The sequence below is a fragment of the Mustela lutreola genome, chromosome 10 (assembly GCF_030435805.1).
Source record: "Mustela lutreola isolate mMusLut2 chromosome 10, mMusLut2.pri, whole genome shotgun sequence".
Lineage (NCBI taxonomy): Eukaryota > Metazoa > Chordata > Mammalia > Carnivora > Mustelidae > Mustela > Mustela lutreola.
In genome coordinates, this window is record NC_081299.1 from 54,979,411 (window position 1) to 54,996,584 (window position 17,174).

Consider the following 17,174-nt stretch of genomic DNA (forward strand, 5'->3'; position numbering starts at 1 on the left):
AAAAGAATATAAGCCTAGAACTTGTTTTCTACCTAGTCTTATTGTTTAGTGTTGGTTTTTTGGAAAGGGAGATTCTCTTCCATATTCACAAAGAGCTTTTTGTTTTGTTTTGTTTTGTTTTCTCGACATCTCTGATACTGTTCCTCAACTTGGGGCTGAATCCAAACTACTTCAGCCCATCTACCATTTCTTACCCTACATCTGTACTTCTTTTGCTTTTCTGCCTCTTTAAAAAATTTAGGATGTGGGTGGAGGACTCCCATCAAAACTAAAAGGACAGCATATTTTCTGTATCTTCCATACCAGGAGGAAGTTCCTTCCAATGTCATAAGTCTCCTGCAAAATAACTCCAGACCCCCTGAGCATGGGGCACAGTTTCTACAGGACTCCCACAAGGTGAAACAGAGAAGTTTAGTGGCAGAATTAGGATAGACAACTCGAGCTCAAAAACTGAGAGCAAAAAAAGCTGAGGTTGCAAAAGGTGAATTATAAATAGCTCGTGGCAGTCCTGCAACAGAACACAGATTTTTTGCCATTTCCATTTTGGTGATCTTCTGTCAGGAATTATTATATAACCAACAGCTAGCCAACCTCCCTAGATCCTATTCGAAGTTACTCAAGTGAGATAGCTGCCAGTTACATAATTCTATAAATAGCCTAGTGGAGATTACATCAGCAGCAACTAACTGGTAGCACAAAACATGTCCTTCTCTTTCTCCAAATGAGAGAATCACTAAGCAAAGGAAAAGCTTATGACCTTCAGGAGAAGTCTGGAACCAGAACAAAATCTACTAGGATGGAATTAGGCAGGAGGAGAAACAGTCTGAAAACCAGAAGCAACTCATCTAAGAGGCTAAGGAGTCCCAAATGAGGGAATGGTGCTGAGCAGAGTTAGCTAGACCAAAGGCCTCAGGAATCAGCTCTGAAACTACTCTAAGCTACACCATGTCCCATTCCAGAGACTGTGTAGACTGTCGTGAGGCCTCAGAAGCTATAGTAAAATGAGTTTTGTGGCCCTAAAGGAGGCTGCCTTAAAGGTATGTAACCAGTATGATGCTGTATCATGAAGGGATTATGAAAATAAAACTAATCCATTCATCTACGCACTATTTACTAGACTGTGGTTAAGAATGAAAACCTGGAAGGCAAATCATGGATGGAATACTTTCCAGCTGGGTACTATGGTACAAGCTTTTCAGCCTGTACCATATGGAAGAGCCACAGGATCTATCTCACAGGGCTGTTACAGAGATTAAGTATGGAGTACTCAGCACAATGCCCAGTACAAGTTCACATAAAAACTATTGGTTAAGGGACATCTGGGAGGCTCAATCGGTTAAGCGTCTCCCTTCAGCTCAGATCATAATCCCAGGGTCCTGGGATCAAGCCCTGCAGGGGGCTCCCTTTTAGGCAGGAAACCTGCTTTTCCCTCTCACTCCCCCTCCTGTGCTCCCTCTCTGGTTGTGTGTCTCTCTAATAAATAAAATCTTAAAAAATAAAATAAAATTTTCCAAAAAAAAAAAAAAACCAAAACCCAAATAACCCAATTTTTTAAAAATTGGGCAACATACTTGAACAGACTTTCTACCAAAGAATATATACAGATGGCAAATAAGCATGTGTAAAGATGTTCAACATCATGAATCATTAGGAAATTAAAACCACAGTAAGGGGTGCCTGGGTGGCGCAGTCAGTTAAGTGTCCCATGACTCAGGAAGTGATCTCATGGTCATGAGTTCAAGCCCTGTGTAGAGCTCCAGATTCAGCACAGAATCTGCCTAAGTCTTTCTGTCCCTCTCCCTCTGTCCCCCCACCCACTCTTTCTCTCAAATAAATCTTAAAAAAAATAAAACTATAATGAGATACCACTATATATCTATTAGAATGTCTAGAATTTAAAAAAACAAAAACTGACAATACCAATTGCTGGGATGTAGAGCAACCACTCATAGAATCATATGAGGCTGAGGGATATGCAAAATGGTACAGATATTTCTTGAAAATAGTTTGGCAATTTCTTATGAATTTAAACATACATTTACCAGACAACCTAAGAGTTCCACTTCTAGGTATTTACCCAAGTGAAACGAAAACTTATGTTCGGAGTCAAGATGGCGGAGAAGTAGCAGGCTGAGACTACTTCAGCTAGCAGGAGATCACCTAGATAGCTTATCTAAAGATTGCAAACACCTGCAAATCCATCGGCAGATCGAAGAAGAACAGCAATTCTGGAAACAGAAAAACAACCACTTTCTGAAAGGTAGGACTGGCAGAGAAGTGAATCCAAAGCGACGGGAAGATAGACCCCGGGGGAAGGGGCCGGCTCCCGGCAAGCGGCGGAGCAATGGAGCACAAAATCAGGACATTTAAAAGTCTGTTCCGCTGAGGGACATCGCTCCAGAGGCTAAACCGGGGCGAAGCCCACACGGGGTCAGCGTGGCCTCAGGTACCGCAGGGTGACAGAAGGATCGGGGGTGTTGCAGAGCTTGCGGGTATTGGAAAAAGGAAGCCGGCTACAGAGACAGAGGCGACAGTAAGATCACAGCTAGGGGTTACTTGAACCAGTCGCAGGCTCGGTGAGCTCGGAGCGCAACCGGTGTTCAGGCAGATGGGAGTTACTGGGCTCTGTTCTCTGAGGGCGCACTGAGGAGTGGGGCCCCAGGCTCTCAGCTCCTCCGGGCCGGAGACCAGGAGGCCGCCATTTGTATTCCCGTCCTCCGGAACTCTACGGAAAAAAAGCTCCTGAAAGCAAAGCCGAGCAGATTACTCAGCCCCTGGTAAGGGTGGTACAATTCCGCCTGGGGCAAAGACACTTGAGAATCACTACACCAGGCCCCTCCCCCAGAAGATCAACAAGAAATCCAGCCAAGACCAAGTTCACCTACCAAGGAGTGCGGTTTCAATACCAAGGAGAGCAGCAGAATTCCAGAGGAGGAGAAAGCAAAGCACGAAACTCACAGTTTTCTTCCTGTGATTTTTTAGTCTTGCAGTTAATTTAATTTTTTTCTTTTTCATTTTTTTCTCTTCTTCTGCTAAATTTTTTTTAACTTTTACCCTTTTCTTTTTTAATGTTTTTTAAATAGTTTATTATTATATATATTTTTCTTTTTTATACTTTTCTTTATTCATTTTCTTTAATTCTTTTCTTTCTTTTTTTTTCTTTCGTTCTTTCTGAACCTCTTTTTATCCCCTTTCTCCCCCCTCACGATTTGGGATCTCTTCTGATTTGGTTAAAGCATATTTTCCTGGGGTTGTTGCCACCCTTTTAGTATTTTACTTGCTCATTCGTATACTCTTATCTGGACGAAATGACAAGGCGGAAAAATTCGCCACAAAAAAAAAAAGAACAAGAGGCAGTACCGAAGGCTAGGGACCTAATCAATACAGACATTGGTAATATGTCAGATCTAGAGTTCAGAATGACAATTCTCAAGGTTCTAGCCGGGCTCTAAAAAGGCATGAAAGATATTAGAGAAACCCTCTCGGGAGATATAAAAGCCCTTTCTGGAGAAATAAAAGAATTAAAATCTAACCAAGTTGAAATCAAAAAAGCTATTAATGAGGTGCAATCAAAAGAGGCTCTCACTGCTAGGATAAATGAGGCAGAAGAAAGAATTTGCGATATAGAAGAGCAAATGACAGCGAATAAAGAAGCTGAGCAAAAGAGGGACAAACAGCTACTGGACCACGAGGGGAGAATTCGAGAGATAAGTGACACCATAAGACGAAACAACATTAGAATAATTGGGATTCCAGAAGAAGAAGAAAGTGAGAGGGGAGCAGAAGGTATACTGGAGAGAATTATTGGGGAGAATTTCCCCAATATGGCAAAGGGAACGAGCATCAAAATTCAGGAGGTTCAGAGAATGCCCCTCAAAATCAGTAAGAATAGGCCCACACCCTGTCACCTAATAGTAAAATTTACAAGTCTTAGTGACAACGAGAAAATCCTGAAAGCAGCCCGGGAAAAGAAGTCTGTAACATACAATGGTAAAAATATTAGACTGGCAGCTGACTTATCCACAGAGACCTTGCAGGCCAGAAAGAACTGGCATGATATTTTCAGAACACTAAACGAGAAAACACGCAGCCAAGAATACTATATCCAGCTAGGCTATCATTGAAAATAGAAGGAGAGATTAAAAGCTTCCAGGACAAACAAAAACTGAAAGAATTTGCAAACTCCAAACCAGGTCTACAGGAAATATTGAAAGGGGTCCTCTAGGCAAAGAAAGAGCCTACAAGTGGTAGATCAGAAAGGAACAGAGACCATATACAGTAACAGTCACCTTACAGGCAATACAATGGCACTAAATTCATATCTCTCAATAGTTACCCTGAATGTTAATGGGCTAAATGCCCCAATCAAAAGACACAGGGTATCAGAATGGATAAAAAAACAAAACCCATCTATATGTTGCCTCCAAGAAACTCATTTTAAGCCCGAAGACACCTCCAGATTTAAAGTGAGGGGATGGAAAAGAATTTACCATGCTAATGGACATCAGAAGAAAGCAGGAGTGGCAATCCTTATGTCAGATCAATTAGATTTTAAGCCAAAGACTATAATAAGAGATGAGGAAGGACACTATATCATCCTCAAAGGGTCTGTCCAACAAGAAGATCTAACAATTTTAAATATCTATGCCCCCAATGTGGGAGCAGCCAGCTATATAAACCAATTAATAACAAAATCAAAGAAACACATCAACAATAATACAATAATAGTAAGGGACTTTAACACTCACCTCACTGAAATGGATAGATCATCCAAGCAAAAGATCAACAAGGAAATAAAGGCCTTAAATGACACACTAGACCAGATGGACATCACAGATATATTCAGAACATTTCATCCCAAAGCAACAGAATACACATTCTTCTCTAGTGCACATGGCAACATTCTCCAGAATAGATCACATCCTCGGTCCTAAATCAGGACTCAACCGGTATCAAAAGATTGGGATCATTCCCTGCATATTTTCAGACCACAATGCTCTGAAGCTGGAACTCAACCACAAGAGGAAGTTTGGAAAGAACCCAAATACATGGAGACTAAACAGCATCCTTCTAAAGAATGAATGGGTCAACCGGGAAATTAAAGAAGAATTCAAAAAAATCATGGAAACAAATGATAATGAAAATACAACGGTTCAAAATCTGTGGGACACAACAAAGGCAGTCCTGAGAGGAAAATATATAGTGGTACAAGCCTTTCTCAGGAAACAAGAAAGGTTTCAGGTACACAACCTAACCCTACACCTAAAGGAGCTGGAGAAAGAACAAGAAAGAAACCCTAAGCCCAGCAGGAGAAGAGAAATCATAAAGATCAGAGCAGAAATCAATAAAATAGAAACCAAAAAAACAATAGAACAAATCAACGAAACTAGGAGTTGGTTCTTTGAAAGAATTAATAAAATTGATAAACCCCTGGCCCGACTTATCAAAAAGAAAAGAGAAAGGACCCAAATAAATAAAATCATGAATGAAAGAGGAGAGATCACAACTAACACCAAAGAAATACAAACTATTATAAGAACATACTATGAGCAACTCTACGCCAACAAATTGGACAATCTGGAAGAAATGGATGCATTCCTAGAAACATATAAACTACCACAACTGAACCAGGAAGAAATAGAAAGCCTGAACAGACCCATAACCAGTAAGGAGACTTAAACAGTCATTAAAAATCTCCAAACAAACAAAAGCCCAGGGCCAGATGGCTTCCCGGGGGAATTCTACCAAACATTTAAAGAAGAAATAATTCCTATTCTCCTGAAACTGTTCCAAAAAATAGAAATGGAAGGAAAACTTCCAAACTCATTTTATGAGGCCAGCATCACCTTGATCCCAAAACCAGACAAGGATCCCTCCAAAAAAGAGAGCTATAGACCAATATCTTTGATGAACACAGATGTGAAAATTCTCACCAAAATACTAGCCAATAGGATTCAACAGTACATTAAAAGGATTATTCACCATGACCAAGTGGGATTTATTCCAGGGCTGTAAGGTTGGTTCAACATCCGCAAATCAGTCAATGTGATACAACACATCAATAAAAGAAAGAACAAGAACCATATGATACTCTCAATAGATGCTGAAAAAGCATTTGACAAAGTACAGCATCCCTTCCTGATCAAAACTCTTCAAAGTGTAGGGATAGAGGGCACATACCTCAATATCATCAAAGCCATCTATGAAAAACCCACCGCAAATATCATTCTCAATGGAGAAAAACTGAAAGCTTTTCCGCTAAGGTCAGGAACACGGCAGGGATGTCCATTATCACCACTGCTATTCAACATCGTACTAGAGGTCCTAGCCTCAGCAATCAGACAACAAAAGGAAATTAAAGGCATCCAAATCGGCAAAGAAGAAGTCAAATTATCACTCTTCGCAGATGATATGATACTATATGTGGAAAACCCAAAAGACTCCACTCCAAAACTGCTAGGACTTGTACAGGAATTCAGTAAAGTGTCAGGATATAAAATTAATGCACAGAAATCAGTTGCATTTCTCTACACTAACAACAAGAGAGAAGAAAGAGAAATTAAGGAGTCAATCCCATTTACAATTGCACCCAAAACCATAAGATACCTAGGAATAAACCTAACCAAAGAGGCTAAGAATCTATACTCAGAAAACTATAAAGTACTCATGAAAGAAATTGAGGAAGATACAAAGAAATGGAAAAATGTTCCATGCTCCTGGATTGGAAGAATAAATATTGTGAAAATGTCTATGCTACCTAAAGCAATCTACACATTTAATGCAATTTCTATCAAAGTACCATCCATCTTTTTCAAAGAAATGGAACAAATAATTCTAAAATTTATATGGAACCAGAAAAGACCTCGAATAGCCAAAGGGATATTGAAAAAGAAAGCTAAAGTTGGTGGCATCACAATTCCGGACTTCAAGCTCTATTAGAAAGCTGTCATCATCATTGGGGCACCTGGGTGGCTCAGTGGGTTAAGCCGCTGCCTTCGGCTCAGGTCATGATCTCGGGGTCCTGGGATTGAGTCCCGCATCGGGTTCTCTGCTCAGCAGAGAGCTCAACCACAGGGAGCCTGCTTCCCTCTCTCTCTCTGCTTGCTTCTCCATCTACTTGTGATTTCTCTCTGTCAAATAAATAAATAAAATCTTTAAAAAAAAAAAAAAAAAGAAAGAAAGCTGTCATCATCAAGACAGCATGGTACTGGCACAAAAACAGACACATAGATCAATGGAACAGAATAGAGAGCCCAGAAATAGACCCTCAACTCTATGGTCTACTAATCTTCGACAAAGCAGGAAAGAATGTCCAATAGAAAAAAGACAGCCTCTTTAATAAATGGTGTTGGGAAAATTGGATAGCCACATGCAGAAAAATGAAATTGGATCATTTCCTTACACACACATAAAAATAGACTCAAAATGGATGAAGGACCTGAATGTGAGAAAGGAATCCATCAAAATCCTTGAGGAGAACACAGGCAGCAACCTCTTCGACCTCAGCCGAAGCAACATCTTCCTAGGAACAACTGAAAAGGCAAGGGAAGCAAGGGCAAAAATGAACTATTGGGATTTCATCAAGATCAAAAGCTTTTGCACAGCAAAGGAAACAGTTAACAAAATCAAAAGACAACTGACAGAATGGGAGAAGATATTTGCAAACGACATATCAGATAAAGGACTAGTGTCCAAAATCTATAAAGAACTTAGCAAACTCAACACCCAAAGAACAAATAATCCAACCAAGAAATGGGCAGAGGACATGAACAGACATTTCTGCAAAGAAGACATCCAGATGGCCAACAGACACATGAAAAAGTGCTCCATATCACTCGGCATCAGGAAAATACAAATCAAAACCACAATGAGATATCACCTCACACCAGTCAGAATGGCTAAAATCAACAAGTCAGGAAATGACAGATGCTGGCGAGGATGCGGAGAAAGGGGAACCCTCCTACACTGTTGGTGGGAATGTAAGCTGGTGCACCACTCTGGAAAACAGCATGGAGGTTCCTCAAAATGTTGAAAACAGAACTGCCCTATGACCCAGCAATTGCACTACTGGTTATTTACCCTAAAGATATAAACGTAGTGATCCGAAGGGGTACGTGCACCCGAATGTTTATAGCAGCAATGTCCACAATAGCCAAACTATGGAAAGAACCTAGATGTCCATCCACAGATGAATGGATCAAGAAGATGTGGTATATATACACAATGGATACTATGCAGCCATCAAAAGAAATGAAATCTTGCCATTTGCGACAATATGGATGGAACTAGAGCGGATCATGCTTAGCGAAATAAGTCAAGCAGAGAAAGACAACTATCACATGATCTCCCTGATAAGAGGAAGTGGTGATGCAACATGAGGGCTTAAGTGGGTAGGAGAAGAATCAATGAAACAAGATGGGATTGGGAGGGAGACAAACCATAAGTGACTCTTAATCTCACAAAACAGACTGAGGGCTGCTGGGGGGAGGGGGGTTGGGAGAAGGGGGTGGGGTTATGGACATTGGGGAGGGTATGTGCTTTGGTGAGTGCTGTGAAGTGTGTAAACCTGGCGATTCACAGACCTCTACCCCTGGGGATAAAAATATATGTTTATAAAAAATAAAAAACTGAAAAAAAAGAAAACTTATGTTCACAAACTTTTAAGCAAGTTTTTTAACAGCTAATATAAAACAGCTAAAAACTAGAAACTACCCAAACGTCTTTTTTTTTTTTAATTTTATTTATTCATTTGACAGACAGAAATCACAAGTAGGCAGAGAGGCAGGCAGAGAGAGAGGGGGAAGCAGGCTCCCTGCTGAGCAGAGAGCCCAATGCGGGACTCGATCCCAGGACCCCAAGGATCATGACCTGAGCCAAAGGCAGAGGCTTAACCCACTAAGCCACCCAGGTGCCCCAATACAATTGTTTTACATCATGAATGTGGTGGTGGTAGTTACATGACTGTAGGCATCTGTCAAAACTCACAGAACTTTACATGAAAGGGGGTGAATCTGACTGTACTTAAACCATATTTTTTTCTTTTTTTTTAATGGAAGGAAAAAAAGAATCACAGATGAAGATGAGTCTCAGAGATTCTAGGAATTCTAGCCTGGGCAGTTAAAGGATGATGATATCATTATCTGGAAAAGTTACATTACTTAGGCCAAAGGCAAGGCCAAGTCCACCAACTGATGGAAGTAAAGAAGCAGGCTCTTGTCACCACCATTTGCTAATCATTTCCTACTCTTGGCTGTTGCCCTTTTGGGCTGGGGTGAGCACTCACTAAGTGGCTACTGGAAAAAGGCATTTAGAAGACTTGAAGACAGCCAGGCTCTCAGCAGAGCCCTACTGAGGGAAAAAAAAAAAAAAGCTGCCTAAATCACAGAATCAATGTGGATGAAGTCTGAGTAGCTCAGTACAAACTTCCTGCTTCTTGCACTTGAATCACAACAGAGAGAGGGCTACTTTTTTTTTTTTTTTTAAGATTTTATTTATTTGACATAGAGACAGATCACAAGTAGGCAGAAAGGCAGGCTGAGAGAGAGGGGGAAGCAGGCTCCCCACCAAACAAAGAGCCCGATGCGAGGCCTGATCCCGGGACCCTGAGATCATGACATGAGCTGAAGGCAGAGGCTCAACCCACTGAGCCACCCAGGCGCCCTGAGAGAGGGCTACTTAAATTTTTCTTAAAACAACAAAGAGGGCACCTGGGTGGCTCAGTTGATTGGGCGGCTGCCTTCGGCTCAGGTCATGGTCCTGGAGTCCTGGGGTCAAGTCCTCTGGCGTGCTCCCTGCTTGGTGGGGAGTCTGCTTCTCCTGTTCACCTCTCTCCTCTCATGCATACTCCCTCTCTCATTCTTTCTCTCTCTCAAATAAGTAAATAAAATCCTTAAAAAACAAAACAAAACAAAGAATCTAGGCAGGGTGGAGGGAAGCTAGATGTATCTGGGTCTAATCACAGAATCTTTTTTTTTTTTTTTTTTTTAAGTAGGCTCCACATCCAAGGTGGAGCCCAGCATGGGGCCCACACTCACGACCCTGAGATCAAGACCTGAGCTGAGATCAAAAGTCAGATGCTTGGGGCGCCTGGGTGTCTCAGGGGGTTAAAGCCTCTGTCTTCGGCTCAGGTCATGATCTTGGGGTCCTGGGATCGAGCCCCGCATCGGGCTCTCTGCTCCTCAGGGAGCCTGCTTGCCCCTCTCTCCCTGCCTGCCTCTCTGACTACTTGTGATCTCTGTCAAATAAATAGATAAAATCTTTACAAAAAAAAAAAAAAAAAGCCAGATGCTTAACTAAGCAACGTAGGCGCCCCTCATCATAGATTCTTTTAAGAATACGGTTTAATTACTGATCTCCTTCAACGTGCAGTCAGCCAAAAATGCATTGACACCATTTCCAAAGTGAAATATGACAGTCACTTTACATTTGGTTTTTACATTAAAAAAAAAAAAAAGGAACGTCCACAACCTGTGAGTCTGCTTACTAATGAGTAAAAGAAGTAAAAAAATATAAATAATAAAACCATAATTTTCATTTTAAAGAAAGTAAAAAAAAATTAGTTAATATATACTTTTCTCTACAAACATTGAAAAGCATGCTGTAATGGAAACAGTATTCAAAAGGAAATTCACCTGGATTTTAATCCCAACTCTGCAACTAATTTGGCTGATTAAGTACATCAATTATTCTCCTCAGCCTTGTAATAAGAGAGATTAAAATGACAAGATATGTAAAATTTATTACAATAAAATGTGAAAGCAATTAGAAATTGTTAAAAATACTACCTAGGGACAGAGCACCAATGACAGTCATAATCATAATTACCACTATCAAGTAACATTGCTAGCAAAACGAGACTGTTCAACCAGAACTAAAATGCACTACCTGATGCAAAAAGAAATTCTACTGGAAGAATTTTCAAGATGTTGGATTTAATTATGTTAGACTGTTTAATTATGTTAGACTTCATAACATTGCAACATATCATACACTTTAAAAGTTTTTTAAATAGCCTGCAATGTGAAAAAAGATACCTAAGGCTTCTGTAAGAACTTTGTTACTTTATGAGAGATTTGAACTGCAGAGATCTGAAAATGCAAACAGAAAATTATACTTCATTTTGGCTTTACAAGCCAAATAACCTTACAGGTTATTTATTTGAAGGGAACAAAGAGAAAACCAAAGCACCTCTGAGTCAGGTCTATATGATGCCATAGTGCTTCTTTAATCCAAATTTTTAGAAGTGAATGAAATGGAGTCAAAGTCAATGAATCCAAAGTCAAAACTGTTCCACCAGGTTGTTCCTTATATCCTGGCCCTTTCTCACAAATATTAATGAAAGAAACTGATATTTACTCAGCACAGATGTCAAACAGTGAATTGGGTACTTTATATTAGATTATTTCATGCTAACAACTCTAAAGAGATATGGATATCTTCATTCCCAACACGTAAGAAAACTGAAGCTCAGGAAAGATAAACAACTGGAGTTCAAGACAGGGTTCTGGCCCAAAAACAAATCTGAGAATTTTTAAGCATACATACAGCATTTAAAGCCATGAAATTAATTCTGGAACTAATAAGGATCTTTCATGCAAGTTACCCTCATCACTGATGAAGTCTGGACTAAAGCAATCCAGTGATATGTCCAGGGTCAGGCACATATACAGCAATTCTAATAGAGCTGCTCTTCTTTAGCCCTGAATTTACCCGAGAACAGTGTACTGCCATCTAGCATAATAAGTAAAAGACTGTCTTTGAAGGCGAGTAAGTAGAAAGGGTTTAACTTCCAGAAAAGATTCTCTAAATACTGTGCATAAATACGGAACCATCTTATCCCCATTTCTTAAAAAGCAGTATGTGAAGACATTAAAAATACAGTATACTGTAGGTGTTCAATAATTGTTTAATAAATGAACAAATTTTCAATTAAATAGCCCCCTACTATGACACTATTTATGTATCCAAATCCCACTTGTCAAAGTGGTTACATTTAAATATTTTTACTTACCTGATATTTAAGCCAATGAAGTTTGTCCATGTGAAAATATAATCTCCACCAAAGACCATTCCAATATAAGTTATTAATATATTCTACAAAGAAAAATGGCAATATGCTGTAACACAGGTTTAACTGAGATTTTTCAATGTTCATATTAACTCATCCACAGAATGGCCCAAATACCTATCCTTAAAATACAAAATCAAATAGACAATAACAAAAACCCACCAATCCTATAATGAGTGTAGCAGGAAATAAGAAATAAGAAAGGACATTAACCTCTTCTCAATCTAGCCCTCCAAAAGCTAAATGCTTTCATCAAGAATTATCACCAGATTATCAACTTCCTGTGTCCCGCGGTATGGGCTGACATTGTAAATCTAAACAGAGAAACACTGCTGTCTGTAGGGGTGGAAAGCACTAATGCATGTTTAGCAGTCTTAGACAAGAAGGCGTCTTCCTCCCACCGAAGTAACCATTGCCTTTTGAGGCGAAAGTGAAGAAGAAAAACCTCACATATCAACATCTTTACCTCTTTTTTAGAAAGGAAAAAAGGGATGACAGGGAGTTTACCAACATGAACACTGTTTTTAGAGACATTCTTCTTTGTATTCTTAAAAAAAAAAAAAACATGAAAAGTCATCTCAAATTCCCATACTTAAAATTATTTCTCCTCACTCCCTTAAACTCCTAGGTGTAAACATCTGCTTATCTAGCTCCCTTTTATTTATCTTCAGGTCACAGAGGTGAAATAAACTTTCCCAAAGTTCAAGTTACTAGTCAATTCTTCCCTAACCTCCTCGCTTTTCACATTCAAAGACACCACCTCCCTCTCCGCTATGACAGCTGACAGAAATGGTAAATGTCACAAACATTTTTAGAACCTGGGCTCGCCTAGATCAGGTCTACGAAGCAGAAGTAAAGTGCCACAGTGTTGCTGAAAAGCCAAAAAGAAACTTCAGAATTATTTTTATAATGGGCGTGCCCTCTGAGAGAGCATTTGGAATTATGTCAGCCTCTTCTAGGTCTAAGGATGGAGACAGCAAGTTACCACGGAACAGATTTTCTTATTATTTTGAGGGGAAAAGGCAAAATTAAATACCATGAGACAGTAAACAAGACTAGTAGGTAACTTGGGAAAACGTGTGGATCAGTTCAGAGCACAGAGATGCAGAGATGGCAGGTTCATTTCCATGAAGTGCCCAGGAACTACAGAAAGGGAGAAGACTGACAGCCCAAATCCTGCCGTTCAAATCAGTCAGGAAAAGACAGTGATGCCCTGAGCAGAACCTACCAGCAAGCACAGAAGAGACCATACTAGTATCTCAAAATTCAGACTGTGATTCTCAAACGTTAATATACCTTGTTAGAAATGATGATTTCCAGGCTCTACTTGAGATTCTGATTTAGTGTATAAGAGGTGAGCCTAGGAATTGCCATTTGTAATTAAGTATCCTCAGTAATTTTCCCACCATGCTTCAGAGAAACAAGAACCAGTGACAGCCCCTTGGGGAACAATGACTGAGCTAAAAGGGTTGGATCTGGGAGGCTAATGAAAGAAGCTGCACTGTGGACCACAAGACTCTGAACCGGCAAGAGCATCAGCATACTCCCATCTGTCTGAAGACGTCAGACAGCCTTCAACAGCAATGCCACGAGACAGTGAGAAGCAAGAGCAGCTGTAAACTAATCAGACAAACCGATTTTTTCCCCCTCTCTCTAGGGTTTGGAAGTAACATTGATCCCTTTGGACAGAATAAATCCAGAGGGCTGGATGGGGAGGAGGATATATCAAAAGAAAAGTACTGAACTTTCTGTTAATCTGACCATGATTATATTTGTACCCCATGCTCCCAAATATAAAGAAAGTACCCTATGAAATCCTAAGTAATAGGTTATTAAAATTAAATACTGGCCTTTGGGCAGCATCCTTTTTGGAAAAAACATGGTAACAACTGGCCCATCTTTCATGTTCTTGCTCTTCTTATTCTGAAGAGGCAAGCCATTCATTCACTTTGCTCTTGAAGCCTTTACTTCACAAAACCAAAACAGAGTGGAGAGCTAATTTGAGGGGCTAAACCTGTCTTAGCAAGCCCAGGCCTGAATGTAGATTAACCGCCTCTAGCCTTCATGGGAATTCACACAGCTAATTCTATTTACACCAAACACTCCAATTCCATGATTTGAAGTCACAGACCTGAAATTTTAACCCAAATCTAGTTTTTAAAGTGAGGGCAGGTGGACACCACTGATGGGGGTGCAAAGGGAAACATAGCAAGGCAGTAAAAACTTTTCAATTCCTTCCCTCACTATTGACAAATGGGGAAATCTGAAAGGAAGTCCCAAGGGCAGGCATTCTATTTCCCAAAGGATCACAGACCTATCTCTCTCTGTCTTACCTTTTTTTAGAAGGCAAGCCTACCCTGCTAATTCATTTGGAAATCAGGCATGCTGTGGCTTCTTGGATCTTAAAGCACTAGAAGCACAAAGTCAGATAAAGAGGCCTCAAGCATCAAGCCACTAACTTCAGCTCTATATTCAAGTCAACTTGGCTCCCCTGGCTGAAGACAAATGAGCCTCCCTCAAATAAAATGGATCAGGAGGAAATGACATCACTGGAAATGTCAGACACAGCTTTTAAAAGTGGGCCATTTAAGGTTTGGCTCATGCACTGGAAAACTCCCTTGATGAACTTCTGGCAGGCATCCTTTCCCTACAATAGCCAGAACTCAGTAAAGCAGCGAACAGAACAGTTTTCTTTGGGGGTTAAAGGGACAGGCCTATCACTCCCAAGCTAGCCACCTATCCTGTCTGAAACAAAACTAATTCCTCTTCCTCTACTCTAAGGTAACCCATTCTCCTTTTCCTATATTCCCCAGAGCCAAGTTGCCTGGAAGTAGAGATTATGCCCTCCCTGAGTTCTTGAAGATAGTTTTAGAAACCAGCACCACAATCTGTCAAACCAAGACAATCTGTGAGGAAAGAAGGATGAGGGATTTAGACCACAGCAAGATTTAGAGTCACAATTTTTAAATAAAGCAGGTACCCAAAAGATAACAGTATTTTTTCAACTCACTTTAATACAGCCAACTATTGTAGTTGTAAGGGCAGAATTATACTGCGTGCAGAGTACTGTGGCGTACATCAAGATAAACCTGGAACAGAGAAGGAAGAAGTTTAAGAACTGGTTGCTTACTTTAGAGCAATCTTCAGCCAAGAGAAACAGCGTTGGCCATGCTAGCGCATTGCAGTCACTGACTCTGAGCTTTCCCCACCTCACCCCTGCTTGTACTGCAGCTTTAGATTTTTTTTTAATTTAATTAAAGAGAATCATGTGTCCATTTACTGACCAGGTGTTTTCCCCCAACTACCCTCACCAAAACCTTGCAACCATTCCTAATCATGAGTACTCATATTCCCACTAGTTCACCTAACCCTGAGAGAAAGCTGAGTTCACAGACCATGGCTCAGCAGTGCACCTCCCATGAGGTCAATGCAACCTCTGGACAGGAGGCAAGGGAGATTCTGAAAGATGGAAGAAACCCAAATTAGCACTACTTTGAGGGGGAACATAGGTTCACTTAACAACTAACTGGCAGCAGTTGGAACAGAGAGATTTACAACGAGGGCTCGGAGCTTGATTCAGTACCAAGGCACCGTGTTAATTTTCCTTTGAAGCACTCCCTCACCGGGCACCTAGCCTGTGCCTGATCTAGTCATAAATACTAACCAAACTAACTGGCTGAGGAAAACAATTCCTCATGGAAATATGAAGGTGAAGAGAAGAGGCACATTAGCAGATACCCTTTTCTTACCTTCCACATATACTCTCCTAGGAGGAAGACAACCTTGTAGAGAGAGTCAGACAGCCTCAAAGTCAAAAGCTGCCAGTGCTAACTGTGCAAACTTAGACAACTTACTTGAGTTCCGGGACTGCTTCCACACAGGTAAGAGGACAAAAATATGTGTCAAATAATCAATGTAGAAATAAATAATGCATTTTGAAATATAACAGTGCTTATCACATACTAGGTTCCTATGTTAATAGTTTCTTGTCCCCATCCTTGGAAACATGACTTTGGAATTAGTTTAGTAGCCCTAAGGGTACATTCCCAAGGGCTGTGAAACCACCTGAATCTGAAATTTTAATCATCCTATGCAGACACACTCAAGAGACAGAACAGGATACTAAGAAGCAAAAGGACCCAAGAACAAACTTCTCTAGGAAAGCGATCTGCTAACAAGGCAACAAAGGCTTACCCCATCACACAAGAGAGGGTGAACTGCAGAAGAAAGAGGGTGTCGGCCCAGCCTTCAAAATCCATTGCCTGTAAGACACAAGAAAGTATCTGATTTTAGAGCAGGCCCTCAAAATCAGCTGTTCTGTTCTTTCATCAAAATCCTGGGTACTCACTCTCACCACACATACACGTGTATACATTCCCCTACATCACTCCCAGGATAGACAGCGATGTTTAAGAATCTCATATATATGGAGCTGAACCCAAAAAACAGTTCCAGAAGGCTTTCTCTTTCTAAAATGTAATGTGAGGAAGATTTTGTACCTCTCTCCTTGGGTTAGAAGAAACAGATATTTGCTTGAAGGCAGAAGCCATGTCTGGCTAATCTCAGAAGTTCACCCAGATGGCTAGATTAAAAGCTTTCTCAAACATTAAAACCTACTTCTTCCCCGTAACATGTGAAAGCTCAAGTGCACCCTTATTTACACAAATTCAGCTGAAGTCTACCCAGGGAGAATTACTCTTTAAAAGAGTTGATGGTGAAAGCAAGGTTTTTGGGGTTTTTTAAGATTTTATTTATTTATTTAACACAGAGAGAGATCACAAGTAGGCAGAGAGACAGGCAGAGAGAGAGGAGGAAGCAGGCTTCCCGCCAAACAGAAAGCCCGATGCAGGGCTCGATCCCAGGACCCCGAGATCATGACCTAAGCCGAAGGCAGAGGCTTAACCCACTGAGCCACCCAGGTGCCCCGAAAGCAAGGTTTTGTTGCCATTTTGTTTTTAAGCCAAACGCAAAGGAAGGAAGAGAAATGAAAGGGTGCATTGATCACCTCATTTCCCATCCAGGATGGAGAATTTTTTTTTTCTCAAGAACATAATTTCTGTTGCAATATCAGTTTGTTAAGCAAATATGAGAAACAGTCCACCTTTTG

General features: G+C 40.5%; 1 protein-coding gene across 1 annotated transcript in view; it reads right to left on the reverse strand.

Annotated features, from left to right (window-relative positions):
- The window catches only part of SLC35D1 (solute carrier family 35 member D1), a 51,876-nt gene that overhangs the window by 10,990 nt on the left and 23,712 nt on the right, over positions 1-17,174 (reverse strand). The window contains exons 9-11 of the mRNA XM_059135829.1: positions 16,262-16,329; positions 15,078-15,156; positions 12,011-12,093 (exon numbers count right to left, since the gene is read on the reverse strand). Of these exons, the coding sequence (XP_058991812.1) occupies positions 12,011-12,093; positions 15,078-15,156; positions 16,262-16,329 (230 nt within the window). The remainder of the gene's footprint in view (positions 1-12,010; positions 12,094-15,077; positions 15,157-16,261; positions 16,330-17,174) is intronic.